The 17,639-nt window shown below is 40.4% G+C and overlaps 1 protein-coding gene across 15 annotated transcripts in view; it reads left to right on the top strand.

The window, feature by feature from the left end:
• Positions 1–8,556, top strand: part of ADAMTS3 (ADAM metallopeptidase with thrombospondin type 1 motif 3) — a 486,980-nt gene extending 478,424 nt beyond the window's left edge. For all 15 annotated transcript variants that reach the window (XM_072941169.1, XM_072941192.1, XM_072941176.1 and 12 more), the window contains 2 exons: positions 1,319–1,436; positions 5,796–8,556. In XM_072941169.1, the coding sequence (XP_072797270.1) occupies positions 1,319–1,436; positions 5,796–6,355 (678 nt within the window). In that variant the 3' untranslated portion in view covers positions 6,356–8,556. The remainder of the gene's footprint in view (positions 1–1,318; positions 1,437–5,795) is intronic.
• The last annotated feature ends 9,083 nt before the right edge of the window (positions 8,557–17,639 follow it).

The following is a 17,639-nucleotide window of genomic DNA, read 5'->3' as shown; positions in this document are numbered from 1 at the left end:
AACTCTATAGCATTATATTAGTTTTAGGTGTACGACTTAATGATTTGATATTTGTATACATTGCAAGTAAGTCCCACTATTACTTTTCTTGTTCGAGATCTTTTTTATTCCAACTCTTTGTCCCAGTTTGAGTAAACTTCTCACTGTTCAAAGACCGAGATGGTTCCAGCTTCCTGCCTTTTGGCTGGCCTACCCTTTCCCCTCTTCCTATCTAACCTGCTCACCTTCATCCACCAAGGTTCAGTTCCATGGCCCAAAATACCACCTTCCAGGGGTGCCTCTCCCAAAGTCCTTCCTCTGCATCCCAAAGGCAAAGACGCCTACCTCTGGCTTACTGATCACAGCAGTGTGCCGTGACTCCTGTCTCTGAGCCTGCACTCACCACTAATCCATGCACTGCATTTCTCAAACACCATGTGCTTTGCTTCCCCAGCGCCTAGCTGGTGCCTGTCCCAATGTTGTCTGTTTGGTGACTGGCTGAATCAGTATCTCTTTGCCTGTATTAACTACAGGTCTTTGATATTTCTAAAGACTCTAAATGAAGAATCATGGGGTCATAGAAGAGTGGATAGAAGGAGAGGGCAGCAAAAAGCAGGCAGAGAACAAAGGAGGGAGCAGAGAGCAGGACGGGCAGGAAAGGAACAGGCAAAAGAAGGTGCCTGCACAGGACCACGAGGATAACTCATGTCTCACTCTCTTCCGAGTCCTGGCACAAGCGTCCCTCCTCTGCCGCTCCCACCGAGATCAGTAGCATGGTTATTTCTGGGCTTAGTTTTAGAGCAGTGAGCCCCTTCCTTAAAGAAACAGATTGATGGGAATAGAGTTATAGTAGTTCCAAAGAGGTTGAATTAACCAACATAGGATGTCAATAAATTCGCCACCTGTAAGTAAAGTGAAAGAATGAGAAGCCCTGATCCATGATCAGCTCCCTAAAATGGGCTCCACTAGTGTCTTTAGGAACTATGGCAGGTGTTACATTAGAATAATGGCTTCTTTGGCATCCCATGCTTACCACGTGTCAGGCAAACTGCTTTACATACAGTCTCCTTTGCCTTCCTTTTGTTCTACAACAATTCTATGAGGCTTTCAGAAAAAAAAGCAAGACGCTCAAGCTGGTAAAGGATGGAATTAGGGTATGTACCGAGGGTTCTCTGTCTCCAAAGTCACTATAACACTGCGTCATAGAGTAAGAACTCCAGCACTATGTGTATGCTTGTGTGTCTGTATGCTTGTGTGTGCATACGTGTGCACACGGGGGAAAGAAGAAAGACAGGCCTGGTGGAATAAATGTCTGTAATCACAGCCTTTGTTTCCATAGTGTTCAGTAACCTGCGGTGAAGGGACGGAAGTGAGGCAGGTCCTCTGCAGGGCGGGTGACCACTGCGAAGGCGAAAAGCCCGAGTCTGTCCGTGCTTGTCAGCTGCCTCCCTGTAATGGTAGGTGTGACACTGATTGATTTCACTATTCTGAGAATGGTTTTGAAGCCTCAAAAAGCAGAATTTCCTTTCAGGAAAAGATCTGGATTTTCCATTTGCTTGTTGAAAAAATGACCAAAGGGAAACACACTTGAAATATCAGCCTAATCCAGCTCTTTAAGGTGGGTGTTTGTGGCAATGTCCCCCACCAGTTAATACTATAACCACTGCAGACTCCCTGGTTCCCAGTATGTGGTAGTGCTGGGGTGAGGGCGGTGTCATGTATGTGTGGTGTCTGTCAGCTTTCTCGTAGGAGCTCCTTCATTTTCTCTGTTTGATTTTCTTTATAACTTCATAATTCAAAGGCATAACCATGGAGAAGGGTTGGCAATATTTTACTAAAATTGCTCAGTTTAGACATGTAGATGATAAGTGTCATTCACAAAGCCATTTCCAGTATTTGTCCAGGCATTTCCAGGGACTTCAGCAGGGTGCTTTCGAAATAGGTACCTTGTACATACACTAAAATTTGCCTGACCTACTCTTGCTCTATTACAAAAGCAGTCTCTCTTCTCTATTTTAAAGTACAGGTCTTTCTCACTTTACAATGGCATTACATCCTTGTAAATTCATTGTGAGTTGAAAGTGCAGTCAGTTGAAAATGCATTTAATACACCTAACCTACCAAACATCACAGCTTAGCCTCTCCTACCTTAAAGGTGCTCAGAACACTTACGTTAGCCTATAATTGGGTAAAATCATCTAACACAAAACCGATTTTATAATTAAGTGTTGAATATCTCATATAATTTATTGAATACTATACTGAAGGTGAAAAATGGAATGGTTGTCTGGGTACAGAATGGTTGTAAGTGTATCAGTCCTTTGCCCTCGTGATCTCATGGCTGATCAGGAGCTGTGACTGGCGCCCTAGCCAGCATCACGAGTGATTCCACATATCACTAGCCCAGAAAACATCCATGTTCAAAATTCAAAGTACGGTTTCTACTGAATGCATATAGCTTTCACACTATCATAAAGTCAGAAAATCTAAGTAGGGGGACGCTGTAGCTCAGTGGTAGAGTGTGTGCTTAGCATGCATGAGGTCCTGGGTTCGATTCCCAGCACCTCCATTAAATCAATCAATCAGATTACCTCCTCCCTCCCAAAAAAATCTGAGTGGAATCATCCCAAGTCAGGGACATCTGTGTAATTCAGTTTGCTATTGTAAAATCAGTAGCATGTATGGATGGTTTCAGTTGCTATCACTCTGTCTCCTCCTCCTTCCTTTCTGTCACTCCACGCACCTGTCTCTGTCCTCTTGTCTTATTTGGTGTCTCCACTTTGCTCTCCTCTCATTTCCTCTGTCGGTTTCACTCTCTCTCTGCCTCTGACTTGCTGTCCCCTGCTGCCTGTGTGTTGCTCATTTCCTGTGTCTGTCACACACGCTTTTCCACCTCTTTCTTCTTGCTCTCTCTCTCCATCTCCCACCTAGTCTCCCTACCTCTGCTCTCTGTCTCTCTCATTCTGCTTCTCTGCTCTCTCCTGCCTCTCCTTTTTCTCTCCCCCACCCTCTCTAACGCCCTTCTTGCCCCCTCTTCTGGCACGTGTGTCTGTCAGTCTCTTTCTTTCTCTTGCACTTCCCTCTGTCCTTTCCCCACCTCCCCGGCCTCTCCCCATCTCTGCCACTCCCTGTCTCTCCATCTCCCCTACCCTACCTCCCCGTCTCCTGCCTTCCCAGCCTTCTGTCTTTCCCAACCCCATGTCTCTTCCCCTCTGACTCTCTCTGTCTGTCTCTCTCCCTCCACTGCCTGTCTGCTCCCTCCCCCATCTGTGTCATACATTCTCCCCATCCTCTCTTTACCCCCTCCCGTCCCCCCACCCCAAGCTTCCCCTTACATGTAATTTTCCAACGTCAACACCTCATGACAACTGTGGACATTGCTTTGCCCACTATTAAGACTTGGAACTAAAGAAGTTGCCTTTTCCTTGGCCTCCAACCCCATAAATAAGCCATTGACTGAATATTGACACCTGCTGAGTGTCCTTTCTTTTTTTCGAGAGAATTGGCCAGGCACTATTTTATCAAATGTCTTATTTCGTGAGGAAATTTCGGGCTTCCAAAGAAACCTTATGGATTATTTCATTATACATTTTCTTGTGAAATGTGGGGTGGCATGAACAAATATGACCATGAGGGGGAGACAAAGGACTTACACATTTAATCATTTTTCTCTGGAAACTATGTTTGAAAGTACAAAACACAAGTCAAAGCCCAAAGAACAAACTTTACCCAGTTAGAAGCTGCAAAGTTTACTGTCACCATAATATTTTACTTTTATTAGGCATTACTGCCAGGAGGCCAAATACTTTTAAAAAAATTTTTTTGAGGTGAAAGTAATTAGATTTATTTATTCTTACTATTTTTTTAATGGAGGGACTGGGTATTGAACCCAGGACCTTGTGCATGCTAAGCACTGCACTCTACCACTAAGCTATACCTTCCCCTGGAAGCTAAATACTTTGTGAGTAAGCTTTAAATCCTAAAAACTGATAGCTATATATTTCTGCAGATATGCCCAGTTGCCAGCGAGAATTTGCTTGATTCTCTACCTTAAGCCAAAGAAAAATGTTATAGGCATAGAAAAAGTAATTCAGATATGATAAGGAACTGGTGCTTGAGGCAAAACCCATTAATGTGATTCTCAGGCATTTACAACCCAATTAGATGATTACCTTAGCTAATATGAAATACTCAGATACATCATGCTGTATCATAGATGTATAAATGCCAGTTTGGGACGTGGACATGGCATTGCAACTCTAACAAAGTACAGGTTTAGCCTCCACTGGCCTTACCAACTGAGCCTCCTCTTTTTTCCTTCCCCCTCAAACTTTAGAAAAAGGATGTAATTTCTTTGGCGAGTTACATAGCAGGTTTCTCACCTAGCTATATAGAATTACCCAGTATCACCTTGCAGTTGTAAGCGGTCTTCTTACACAAATGCCACAATTTACAATTCTTTGCATTTGTTAACCGGGTATCAGATCACTATCTCCGTGTTGGACTGTGTGTGTGGACTCTGTCTAGGATACGCCCTGGAATGGCTGAAAATAAGTACAAACTAACATTTTCATGAGCTCAATATTTGGATTTTTTTGAAATCTAATTCTTACAGCCTATAATCAGTAAAATTTTAAAATAATAGAAATACTATGTACACACACACCTACCAAGGGTTTTATGAGTGTGACTTTAGTCTTATTTAAACAGAAAGTACTAGCAATTCAATGAAATTAAATTCAAGAACCATGCATTATTCATAAGAAAGTTGGTACACTTAACTCAGATTTGTACTTTCAAATAGCAAATAACCTGAGAATGTTCAACAGTAAACATAAAACTATTGCATTCATTCTGGAGAATATTCTCCAGATCAAAATGGTATCTTGATTTTTCTTGTGGTAACATAGTTTTAAGATTTAATTTGCTCCAACAGGTCTTTAGTATTTATTTTGATTTTAAATTTAATATAGAGATCACTCTATTATAAAGACAGATATACCATAAAATTAACAAAACAGATACCCCTCTATATCTTGAAAATATGATAAAATGATTTCTAGTTTCTCATTCTAAAATCAGATGTGTGTTCCTATAGGAAGAAAAAAAATGGTCTGAAGAATCTTGATGGACCTGTGAAAATGCTGGTCAATTCAAGTGCTTTGCACATAGAGGATTACTTATTTTACAAATTCATCCTATCATTCATATTTTTAATGCAAAGACTCATGTGAACAACTTCCATCAATGTCAGATTTTACTTAAATCTTCTTATATTTATAAGCAATTTTATTTTCTTCTCTCCTATTTATTTTTATTTATATTTATTTCATTTTACATTTAAATTAGTTGATGTACAATATTCTGTTAGTTTCAGATGTACTACATAGTGATTTTGCATACATTATGCATAGTGTATTTGCATATATTGTGAAATGATCACCAGGATAAGTCTAGCAACCATCTGTCCCCAAAGTCATGACCGTATCACTGGCCGTATTCCTTATGCTGTGTATCACATGCCTGTGGTATTTATTTTATAAATGGAAGTTTGTACCTCTTAATCCCCTTCACCTATTTTGCCCCCTCCCCTAGCAACCACCCATTTGTTCTCAGTATCTCTGATTCTGTTTTCGTTTTGGTTTTTTTGTTTTGTTTTGTTTTGTTTTGTTTTCCAGATTCCACATATAAGTGAGATCATACAACGTTTGTCATTCTCTGACTTATTTCACTTGGCATAATGCCCTCTAGCTCCATCCAAGTAGCCTTCCTTTTATGCTGAGATGTATTATTTTGTTTTCTTTTCGTCTTTGCAGATGAGCCGTGTTTGGGAGACAAGTCCATATTCTGTCAGATGGAGGTGCTGGCCCGATACTGCTCCATACCAGGTTATAACAAGCTATGTTGTGAGTCGTGTAGCAAGCGCAGTAGCACCCTGCCACCTCCCTACCTTCCAGAAGCTGCTGAGACTCAAGACGATGCTATCTTTAACCCCAGTGACCTCCCCGGATCTCTAGTGATGCCTACATCTTTGGTTCCTTACTATTCAGAGACTCCTGCCGAGAAGAAGAAACTTTTGAGTAGGCTCTCTTCTGTGGGAGACCCAAATGCATATGCTGCTTTCAGTCCAAACAGTAAACCAGATGGTGCTAACTTCCCCCAGAGGAGAGCTCAGCCAGCAGAAAGTCACACTCTGAGACTGGCTTCCCCACCCACCGAGAGTGGCCACCTCAGTTCATCTCCACAAATGGCTGCTGCCCCCTTCCTTGCAGTTAGTGATTCCATAGGTGCTTCTTCTCAGGCAAGAACCTCAAAGAAAGAAGAAAAGATTATTGACAGGAGACGTCCAACAAGATCATCCACCTCGGAAAGATGAGAAAATGAACCGAAAAGGCTAGCAATCAGGAAAATCGGGACAAGCTCCCTCTCCCCATGGTGCATACGTCTTATTTAAAGTGGAGCTCTCCCTAAATCGCCGACTCCTTTTTTCTGCAAGTGGAAGAACAAAAAAAGTGCGGGTTCACTTTCTAGTTGCTTTCATCCTCCTTTTGTTCTGCATTGACTCGTTTACCAGAATTTCTTGGAAGAAAGCACCAAAGATTATTAACCGAAGGAAAGTAAAAGTTGCTAAATGTGTTGGTCACTTTCTAAAGCCAAGAAGGGACTGGAGCCAACTGTGCATATCAGCTGATTTTTTTTTTTTAAGTTACGGTCAAAATAAAAAAGAGGTGCCAATGGTTTACACTTTAACAAAAGGTTTTGAAAATGGAGCAAAGAATTTCTTAGACTTGTATTCCTATTTATCTATATTAGAAGTATTGTGTGAGCACATTTGCAGCTGTTGTGTAAATACTGTATATTGCAGAAATCAGTATTATTTTAAGAGATGTGTTCTCAAATGATTGTTTACTCTATTACATTTCTGGATGTTCTGGGTGCCTGTCATTGAGTATTGCCTTATTTGACGTTCTATGGGTTGATTTTCAAAGCAAACTCTTTCAAAGAAGAAGTTAGAATCACCACCACTGACAGTACAATGGGTTTATGTCGTGTGGTTTTGTTTAATCGACAATGTGATACCTAAATTACAGAAAAAGGAAACAAACAGATAAGCTGCAGATATAGAGATTTCAGCTTACCTATTGACCTTCCATACTTTAAATAAAAAAGAATAAGATTGGCATCTTAGTAGACTTGTAGTCACAGGGACCAGGGATCAGTTAAGGAGCCTGTGCACAGCAGAACTGAATCCTCTTACCAGGACCTCAGTAGACGCCACTGAAGTGTCCTACGTTCTTGTGTTGTTTTTAATTTTCCCCTGGTCGACATATACAAAGAGGTATACTCGTGGTTCTGTGATAACGACAAAGGAAAAATGTTCTGAGATCATTTGTATGTTGGTACCCGAGGAAGACATCACTGAACCACAATTGACAAGTATAGTCAGGCTTCAGGGCTCTGGAAGCAGGTTCAAGAAAGCATTGGTCAACAGTTGCGATATTTATTTTCCGCATGGTTCATATCCAAATGTCCACAACCACAATGCATCTGACTGCAATAATGTGCTAGTAATTTATGTCAGTGATCACCTTACTCACAGTGAAGCCAGAAATGCTCTCTCCAGGGAGTAGATGTAAAGTACTTGTATATAGAATTCAGAACTGAAGATATTTATTAAAAGTTGATTTTTTTTCCTTTATAGTATTTTTATGTACTAAATATTTACGTTAATATCGATGACGTATTTTGGTAAACTAGAGAGACATAATTAGAGATGCATGCTTTGTTCTGTGCATAGAGAAGAAATTTAAGCAAACTACAGCAGCCAAATCAAAGAGCTAAAATTGAACAACATTGATGTCATGCACACCTTTTGCAGTTTTAAAGTAGTTAGTGCAAAGTTGGTAACTTGTTCCCCTTCAATGACACATAAAATAGTACGGACGCAGATAGCTAGCTGTTTAATGAACTAGTGAATTAGAAACATTTTTTTAAGTATGTGGAAGAGATAAGTACTTCATGGATTACACTTAAAAGAAAAAAGGAAGATAAGTGATGTCAGCAAAATCATTTTGAGTTCAGTTCCTGAACTAGCTAAAAGTACACTATGCAAACTAAAACGTAGGTATGTTAACCTCGCAAAGCACAGAATGTGCAAGGACTCTTACATTATAACCATGGGAAAAACAACAGCTTCACCTATTGACTCTGTACCTCTAAAGAATCGCTGCTACTTTGTGCAAGACTTTTCAAAGTCAAATGAATTAGGTGAATTCCAGATTGCAAAACAATCCCTGAGCCTCGAGTAGAAGTCCTTTTTTTTCTCTCCTAAAAATTTCCCCGGAATGAAGTTCTCTCTAGTTTGCTTGCATGTGCGTAAGTCTGGTCCACAGGGGAATGCAGAGAAAGCCGGTCACACACATTCACCTCCCATAAAGGTGTACATACTCGTTACACTTCTGACCTTTGAGCTTCCTTTTCTACTAAGCTAAAAAAAATCCTTTTTATCAAAGTGTACACTACTGATGCTGTTTGTTGTATTGGGAGCACGTAGCAATAAAATGTTAACAAAATACAGACCTGGTTCAGTCGAGAGTTTATCATTAGAGTCATCACAGAGTAATGGAAACCTGTTCTTTCCTCCTACAAAGTGAAATAGTATCAAGTTCATGTGCTGCTTGGACTTTCTCTAAAGAGGCTCAAATAAGATGATAGTGTCTCCTATTTTCATTTCAGGGTATATCATAATACTTCTTAAGTAAATTTTAAAAAGATAAAAAAAGAGGTTACGGGGGTGGCTTTTTGCTTAAGTCCATCCCGCAGAACTTGAGGAGACAGAAAATGGCAATAACGGTAGTTGTACTGTTACCTGGAAGAGGGAAATAAGAATTACCTCGGTTCTCAGTCACCTGAAAAAAAAGAATTTTTGATGAGAGACAAAAAGCATGGTATAAGCAAGATTTTTATTAGTAAAGTGAAAAAGTAGTAAAAGTACACTCCCGAGAATTGGGAGCAGGCCAATCCAAGAGAGGAAAGGTGGTGCCATTCCTTTGTTTTTCCCGTTTTTATATCCTGGTTTCATGACTGACTGACTGATGGACAACTCAGGTTCCCTGCGCTCTGGCACGCCCATCCCCTTTTGGGCAGGTTCATTGGGTCAAGTTGTACCACGTCCCCCTCCCCATGCGCAGCTGCAGCACTTTGATTTTAGCCGGCTTCTTTTACTGGCCCTCATTTAGAGAAAGTAAAAATTTCTGGAGTCCCTTTTCCTGAAGGCAGACACGCTGCCATTTTCTGGGTTGCTCCTTTCCCCCTCCTCTCCCCCTGCCCAGTGCTCATTTCTATCTAAACTGCCTAACAGTACAAGAAGGACAAAGGGCCCTTCTATTTTGAAAAAGTGCAATCCCAGAGTGGTTTTTAAAGAAAAACTGCCATCAGCTTTGGACCCTGAGTATTGGTGGGAGCACATCACCCACAAGTCTGGAGTGTGGGAAGAACAGGGCATCACAGAGGAAAGTGTTTCATTATGTAACAGGGAGACACTGTTATGCCACTTAGTTACCAGTTTAAACTGGAAAGGCAGAATGACTCAGGCTTCAACTCCACTTCATACCCGAATGAACGTGGGTAATCTCAGATTTCAGTTTCCTCATCTGTAAAATAAGAGGCAGAAGTGTCAAACATTATTGTGTGACTGCTGTTGAGAAATGAGATCATACAAATAAAGCTGTTCACTTGGGGCCCCACACAGAGTAATTCACAATAAATAGTAAGTATCATCTTTGTCCTTGGATTTCCCAAGCCGCTTCCTCATCACCTTCATTATGTGACAAAACCTCAGCTTTCCTTTAGGGTCTCCAGCTAGTCTGACTCATGGCCACTATGTCTCATTAGTGGTGGTAAAGAATGTAGTTTCAGGATCTAAAGACAAACAATTTAGCTTTAAAAGTTGATAGGAAGGACAAACCCATTAAAAATGACCTTGTCATTGATTTTGAAGAATTTTAGCAAAATACACCCACTTTCTCTTTGCAAACTATAGTGAAACTAGAGAATAATTATGTATTTCTGCAAAGATGGTCAACGGTGCCATACCGCCCCAAATTATTAGCAAATAAAATGTTTCTCATGTATTTACATTAATACACACTGCAGAAGTATCAAGCCATTTCTCTATACCTATCTTATATTTTCTTTGTGAAGCCACTTAAATGTAAGATATAAGAGAAAAAAATCAATTAAAAATGATGAAAACATAGATAAGCCAGGAAAGGTACTACTTGTTTAAAAAGTACTAAATATAGAAAAAGATTAAAAAGTAAAAAACTACAGTAAAATTGCTTAAAATGCAGTAAAATAGGAAACCATCGACTGTACACAGGCATTATCAACACATCAATATCAGAAACTATTTGGGGCCCAGACACTTCTGAATAATTCACTTACAGCTAGTGATAAAATTTAAAAATTATTTAAAATACTGCCTACCAAGCAAAGCATAATCTACTGAAATGAATTTGTCATCAAAAACACAAATTCTGAAAGAAAGCAAGGTGTTACAAATTTCTGTGAAATTGTTGTAGAACTTACCTAAGAATCAGAATTACTCCCGAATCTCCCCCATCCTGACATATGGCAGGTGCGTAAGAAGCTGATCATCTGATTCGTGGTGACAGTAATGTTACTGCATTAACATCATTGATTGGAAAGACTGCTCTTGTCCAGTCAATTCAGTTGCAAATAAATTGTTGATTTGACCAATTAGCTTTCAATTATTTGATCATTAACAATTTCACCTGGGGCTGAGGTGTGTGTGTGTGTGTGTGTGTGTGTGTGTTTAACTACTAAAAAAAGCCCCAAAGTATTCTATTGTCAGGGATCAAAGCAATTATTCACAGCCAAGTGTTATTCATACTTATATCACAAGTGTTAATATCCTGCCCTACAGGATCACTCCAGAAGCTTGAACACAAATAACAAAGCTCTTCTACAACCCACTACTGAATAAACAAGTGATGCTAAAATTCCAACTGTAGCCATGCAAAGAATAATTCTTTTCAAATTAGTTGCTTGTGGAGATTTGCAGGGAGAGACTGTCATTAGCAGTTCTGTTACCAGGAAAAGGGAAATAAGACTTACCTCGGTTCTTAGTCACCCGAAAAAAAAAAAGAATTTTTAAAGAAAGACAAAAAGCGCGATATAAGCAAGATTTTTAGTAAAGCAAAAGATGGTAAAAGATAGTACACTCCCGAGACTTGGGAGCAGGCCAATCCAAGAGAGGAAAAAATGGTGCCGCTCCTTTGTTTTTCCGGCTTATATCCTGGTTTAGGGGCGTTTTTGTGATTGAGTAACGGCTCAGGTTCTTTGAGTGAGCAGGCTGATTGACAGCTCAAGTTCCTTGTGCTTAGGTTGATTGACAACTCAGGTTCCTGGTGCTCTGGCACACCCATCCCCCTTTTGGGCAGGTCCATTGGATCAAGTTACGCTGGGTCCTTCACTTACGCGCAGCTGCAGCATTTTGATTTTAGCCGGCTTCTTTTGCTGGCCCTCATTTAGAGAAAGTAGAAGTTTCTGGAGTCCCTTATCCTGAATGCAGATATACTGTAATTTTCTGGGTTGTTCCTTTCCCCTTCCCCCCCCCCCCCCCGCCCAGTGCTTTTTTCTGTCTAACTGCCTAACAGTTCAAAGGTGAAAACAAACTTCTCCATTGTGGAAGATAAAGGGCCAGTTGATGTGTTCCTATGACAAACAGGTAATAGATCTAAAAGCCACAAGAAGCCCTGATTGAGGGTGTGGGCACTGAAGTCAGACTGCTGGTTCAAATGCTGGTTCTGTAGCAAGCAAACTAATTGTGCTAATTGTGACTTGAGTGAATGACAATGTGCCTAAGCCTTAGTCTTTTCATCTATAAAATGAGGATGGTAATAATTCATGGGGCTGTTTGAGCACAAAATTAAATAATTTAGGAAAAACCATTAACACAGGGCCTAGCAGGCATCAAGTGTTCAATAAAACTTTGCAATGATTATTTCTTCCAGATACTGTTTTTAAAAACTTGTATATCTTTGTATAGATGACCAAAAGACCCCACAAGATCCAATTTCATTTTTTTCAAATTGAGGTCACAATTTCCACAAAGTCCTATCCATCTAAAAGTGTCCAGTGTGTCCTAAAAAATGCGGAAACAAGATCTGAAGTAGAGAGTTGTATGAGCACTGCGTATAATGTAGCAGCTAGCCTTTCATAAAAGGCCTAACCTGGCAAACGAAGCCAAAGATTAGCAGAGCTGCTTTCTCCGCAGTGGCAGCAGGCACACAGGAGACTGTCCCCAGACTTGGCTGTCTCCAAATCCTCTATGAAAGATTGATCGTTAACAACTTCACCTGGGGCTGACACCCTTTCTCTGGGGCCCGGGAGAGGGGTTGTGGCTAGTACATGCGAACTTCAATTATAATTGGACTATACTATACACTTTGTCCCTGGATAAACAAAAACCTCTTATTTCCTTTGCATTCTTCACAAGTCCCTTGCACTCTGCTTTGCCCATTGTACAGACTTAACCACTTACTCCAGGCTCTCAGGCTCTGATACGCAACACAGGTTTCCTGGAGTTATGACTGTGGTGCCCATTCTGTTCTCAGCTTTTTCATCTCTCCATTACCATACTTGTCAGCATCAGGAACTAGCTAATGTTGATGCAGAAAGGACCTTTAGCTCTAGTCTGGTACTTTTCATTTCTCAGGGATAGCATTAAGGCCCAAAGGTGAATTTTCCATGATCTCACTTCTGAGTTTGAGTAGAGCTGGGGTTAGGATTGGAACTAGTCCAGAAGTTGACACAGCATTGTAAACTGACTATACTTCAACAATAATAATTTAAAAAAAGAATTGGAATTAGTAGAGCAACTGTCTCGGTCTATGACCAGTATGCTTCTCTTCTGTAAAAATAAGGGACTCCAATGTAAAGGAAGGCCGTTAACCCGGGATAAGCAAGGGTCTATGTGCTCAACCTAAACAAGCGAGCAGAAGTATGCATTCTGAGAGAGAAACTCTGAAGGCTTATTCGTGAAGGATATTATACTCCCAAATAAGCCCATTGCAACCGTCCACACTGCACAGGAATGTGTCCAGCTGTCTGCGTGGGACATCTTCACTTGTGTGTATTGGCTACCGGGATGAGTCCTTTTTTCTAGTCTAATTTCCAGAAGATCTATCTACAAGAGATGTGCCATTCTGGTTTCTCTGTTGGACTTCTCCACTCTGATTTTCACATCTCAGATGTTGCATGGTGCCTGGAGGTAGCAACACAGCCTCTGGCTGAAAGCTTTCATATGTATAATGTTCTTAACATGGAGCTCAGACTGTCCGAAGCAACAGCTGCTCTGATTCATTCTGCCTTCGCTTCAGATTTTTATGGTTGTTAGAAATGCTCTTGCGTGATGTGGGTGGTCTGGTTCTGTAACGTCCTTCCCTCTATAGTCATCCTTCGACTTGAAATCTTATCCTGTTCTCCTACTCAGACTCCCAAAACTTACAAGCACGCTCACGTCTTCCTCATCATCAAAGAAGGATCAGACTTCTGCTTGAGTCTACTTCTGCCTCATTAGCCAGGATCTGATCTCTTGTCTTTCTTCACCACCAAACTTCTCAAGACGGTGGCCTAGCGACACGGTCTCTTCTTTTCCCCATTCCCTGTGGAGTCCAGCATTCACCCTAGAATCCACTGTAGCCTGTCTTCTGCCCCTAGCACATGATAGGAAGAGCTTTCCCAAAGATTATGGTTCAGCAAATTTCTGTGGAGCTCTGACTGTGTGCCAGACACTGGTCTAAGTACTTAGAACACAGTAGTGTGAAAACTGGGAAGAATCTCTGCCCTCTGACTGGAGTTTACTTGTAGCATAGGAAATAGAGAAATAATAGTCATAATACATTGGTTTGCTATCCAGTATGCTGAAAGGTGATAAGAGCGTATCCGGGGTGAAATAGGATGTCAGTGGTAGTGCTCATTAGAAGGTTATGGTAGAGGGAAGACTTGAAGGAGGTGAGAGAATTTGGGGAAGAACATTCCAGTAGGAAGGAATGAGTGCAAAGTCCCTCAGGTGTTCTTTTATATCTTTGGGTCATTCCTTAACTTTTTATACTCCTAACCCACAAAACCCCACCCCAGGTCTTTTTGTTATTGCACCTTTATTGTCCCATGTAACTTACTCCACAAAATGAACTCCTCCTTACTACATTCTGAGTTTTTCAGATGCTAAAAAACCACCACCAAAGGGAAGAAATTAACTACTAATTAACTATTGATGATTAAGAGCTCACAGCCCCCAGACCTGGAGCCTAGGGATTGATAGTGGTGACCGCCCTGCCCTGTTACCTCCACATCAGCTAATCAGAGAACTGTGCACGTGCTGATCACACATCCTGTGACCACCCACCCCTCCTCACCTGGCCTTTAAATAGGCTTTGCTGAAACCCTTCAGGGAGTTGGGGGTTTTCTAGGGCATGAGGCAGCCCATCCTCCTTGCTCAGCCCTGCAATAAACCTTTCTCTGCTCCAAACTCTGATGTTCCAGGTTGTTTTGTCTCATGGTGCACCTGGCACACAAACTTGCCTTCGGGAACATTACTATTTATTTCATGAATGTCTCTCTCTCTCTCTCTCTCTCTCTCTCTCACACATACACGTGTACACACACATACACCCCCTTCCCTTCCTGTTCCTGCACAGTCCAACATTCTAAAGACTCCAAAAGCATTTTACTGAAGCCTTGTGGAAAGTGTAGTGTCCACGTGGGTGAGGAGGGGAGAGTGGGGGTTGCCATACACTAAAAGCAAGTATTTTTTTAAACTCCTCTTTATAAAAGTCTCTCCCTGAAACCTCGTGATTCCAAACAGCTGCTTCTTGAAGTTCTCTGTGCTGCCCCACAAAACTCCCGGCCGCTCTCTCTCCTGGCTTCTAATTCTTTCCTCTAGTAGGAGGCATCAGGCAACTTTTCATGGAAGCATCTGTCCTATCTGGATGTCTTCAATTCCACCACCAGGAGGCTCTTGCACTTAATCCTGAAGAGAAATGATGGCAATTAAGAGAGTGATAAATGAGGTATTTAGAAGATGAATTTTAATTCTTTAGGAATCAATCAGATATGAAAAAAAGGATGGAGGTGAAATTACTCAGCAGATTTCTGGCTTCGTACCACATTGTACTCGGTATATTAAAATGTATCTACCTCCTACATTTATGTAATACTTGACATAGAAAATTGAAAGGCTATTTATAATACTGTTTTGAAAATATGGCTATGAGCAATTCAAATAGTTTATAATTTTCTCTGATTTCCCTCACATCACCATGGATATATGGAAATTCTTGCAAAGTGAAGCAAATCTAATTTACAACTAGTTCCCAAGAAATATTATGAATACTAAATTTAACAACATGACGAGTGTAAACTTACACTTTGTTGGTTCCTAAATATTTATTAATTTTTATTTTGTATCCTTATTTTTCTCTTGCTGAGCAAATAATATTTTGGGGAGGGGTTCAAAAATTGGATAGGCCCCTGAGAAGCAGAGCATCCCTGGGCGCTGTGCTTAAAACTCCTAAAGAACGAAACAGACGCAGATCTAGCAAACACTACGGTCACTGGCATGGCGTCGTGCACGGACCTCAGGGAGGTGTCTATTCAGCGGACTGTCCTGTATTTCCATCTAGAAGACCCATTAGAAGTCTTGCCAAGTTGGTTAGGAGCTATGCTCATGCCCCAGGGAGTTGGTTCTCCTTTTAGAAATTTCATAAAGAGAAATATAATCTTGGAGAGTATTATTAAATTAGAGTTTGTTATATTAAAAGAAAAATCAAAGGGGAATAGTTTACTTCTCTTGGATAGGACTGGTTTAAGTACAAAGCCTTATGTTCTCTCTCTCCAAAGCCTCAGAAGTCAGCTGGGCTTTCGTTTAAGTTCAGATCTACTTCACCTTAAGCTGCAACCTACCTCTGGCAAAAGCTGCCTTTTGAAAGGCCACGGATGAGTCATACACAGTCACAAAACTCATTTCTGGTCAGATGTTAGGTGGCTTTAAATTTGAAGGTGGAACTCAGAGGTGTCAACAGTTTTTTGGAATGTGAGCTCTGGGTTGCCTTACAATTTCTGATGGCGCATCATACACACAAGCGAGAACAAGTCAAAGGAAGAAAACCTGTCCTCATGGACACAAAAACACACACACTGTCACTGTAGCAAGCAGGTGTAACATGCTGGCAATAATCATGAAAGCATGCATTTGAACTGGCCAGAAGAGTGAGTTCATTAAACACTTTCTCAAGTAAGCCGCATTTAACCCTCTTTCTAAACAGATGATGAAGGTAACACTTAAGAGATTTGGAATTAAAATGAACATAGAAGACAATGTACTCTAAGAAAGTTGTAAGAAAAGAGATAAACTCAAGTGAACGCTTGCTCCAGAACTAACACTGCATCTTGCTTACCCTACAGGGTCCATAGTGTTGAGCTTAAAATAATGCTTGTTGATGAGGCTAAAAAATGCTTGTGCACAAGAAACAAAGAGTAAAGGCCAAAACAAATCTTAGAAGTATGATCAAAATAACTGGAAAGAAAGGTCTGATAAAACAAAATTAAAAAGATTTCTTAGGTGCAGAACTTGACATAGCCTTTGATATATTTAAGTAAGTTGTGAAATCTTTGAAAGTGGAATAAGGTGAGAATCCACTTAAGGTTAGCCATAGAAATACTTGCCTTTAGACTCCAGAATTCAGAAGTAGCAAATTTTAAAATACTAGTAGTAAATTCAAAAGTTAGTGGATTTTGTGGCTATTTTACTTATCATCTCCCAACCATAGGGGACTAAAGATATGGCTCCCTAAATTAGATTGGATGGTAATGAAGACAGGAATTTAATTGACTCCTTTATATAAATTGGCAAGTTATGCATAGATTCAAATAACTCTAATCTGTACAAATTAAGAAGCTTAATTTGCCCTCAGATAGCCTCTCGATTTGTGACAAATTGCAGTTAAGAGTCAGTATGTGGTAGAAATACAGGCAAACCTGGAACAGAATTCATACTGTCATTTATGAGAGACATACTTAAAGGTTTTGAGTATCTAGTTCCTTGTGTTTAAAATGAAGGTGATTAGATCCACTTCAAGGTACTCTTGTGAGTTCCTGGTAGGTCCTCACTAAGTGTTAAATTTGATCCTGAGAAGTCAGACCAGGTTCAGGTATGGTCATAATTTTTTTGATTGCACTTGAAATGTCACACAAGTGAAGTGTTCACTATAAAGAGCAAATTCAAACAATTACTCTGACATGAAGGGCTCTACAGTAAGATGAAGTATCTACACATATGAGGATCTTACTCATTATTGAGCGTTTCCTCGTCATTTGGGTCTTATATTAATCTCTGGAATATTTGCACTTCCACTAAACCAATGAAGCAGTGAGTTTCAATATTTGCTTCTTGCCCTTGGAGTACATCTTCCAAAGGACACGGTCCTGACACCTTGACTGTTCGACTTTTTGATTAGATAGAACTGTAATTCATTCATCTCTCTAACCGTCATTTATTGGATTCCTAATTGTAGAAGGCACCTGAGTCTTGGCTACCATCACTCACCTGGATGGTATAATAACCTCTTAAGTGT

Source organism: Vicugna pacos, chromosome 2, assembly GCF_048564905.1.
Source record: "Vicugna pacos chromosome 2, VicPac4, whole genome shotgun sequence".
In the NCBI taxonomy this organism is placed as follows: Eukaryota; Metazoa; Chordata; class Mammalia; order Artiodactyla; family Camelidae; genus Vicugna; species Vicugna pacos.
This window is presented reverse-complemented; position numbering and strand designations above follow the sequence as displayed.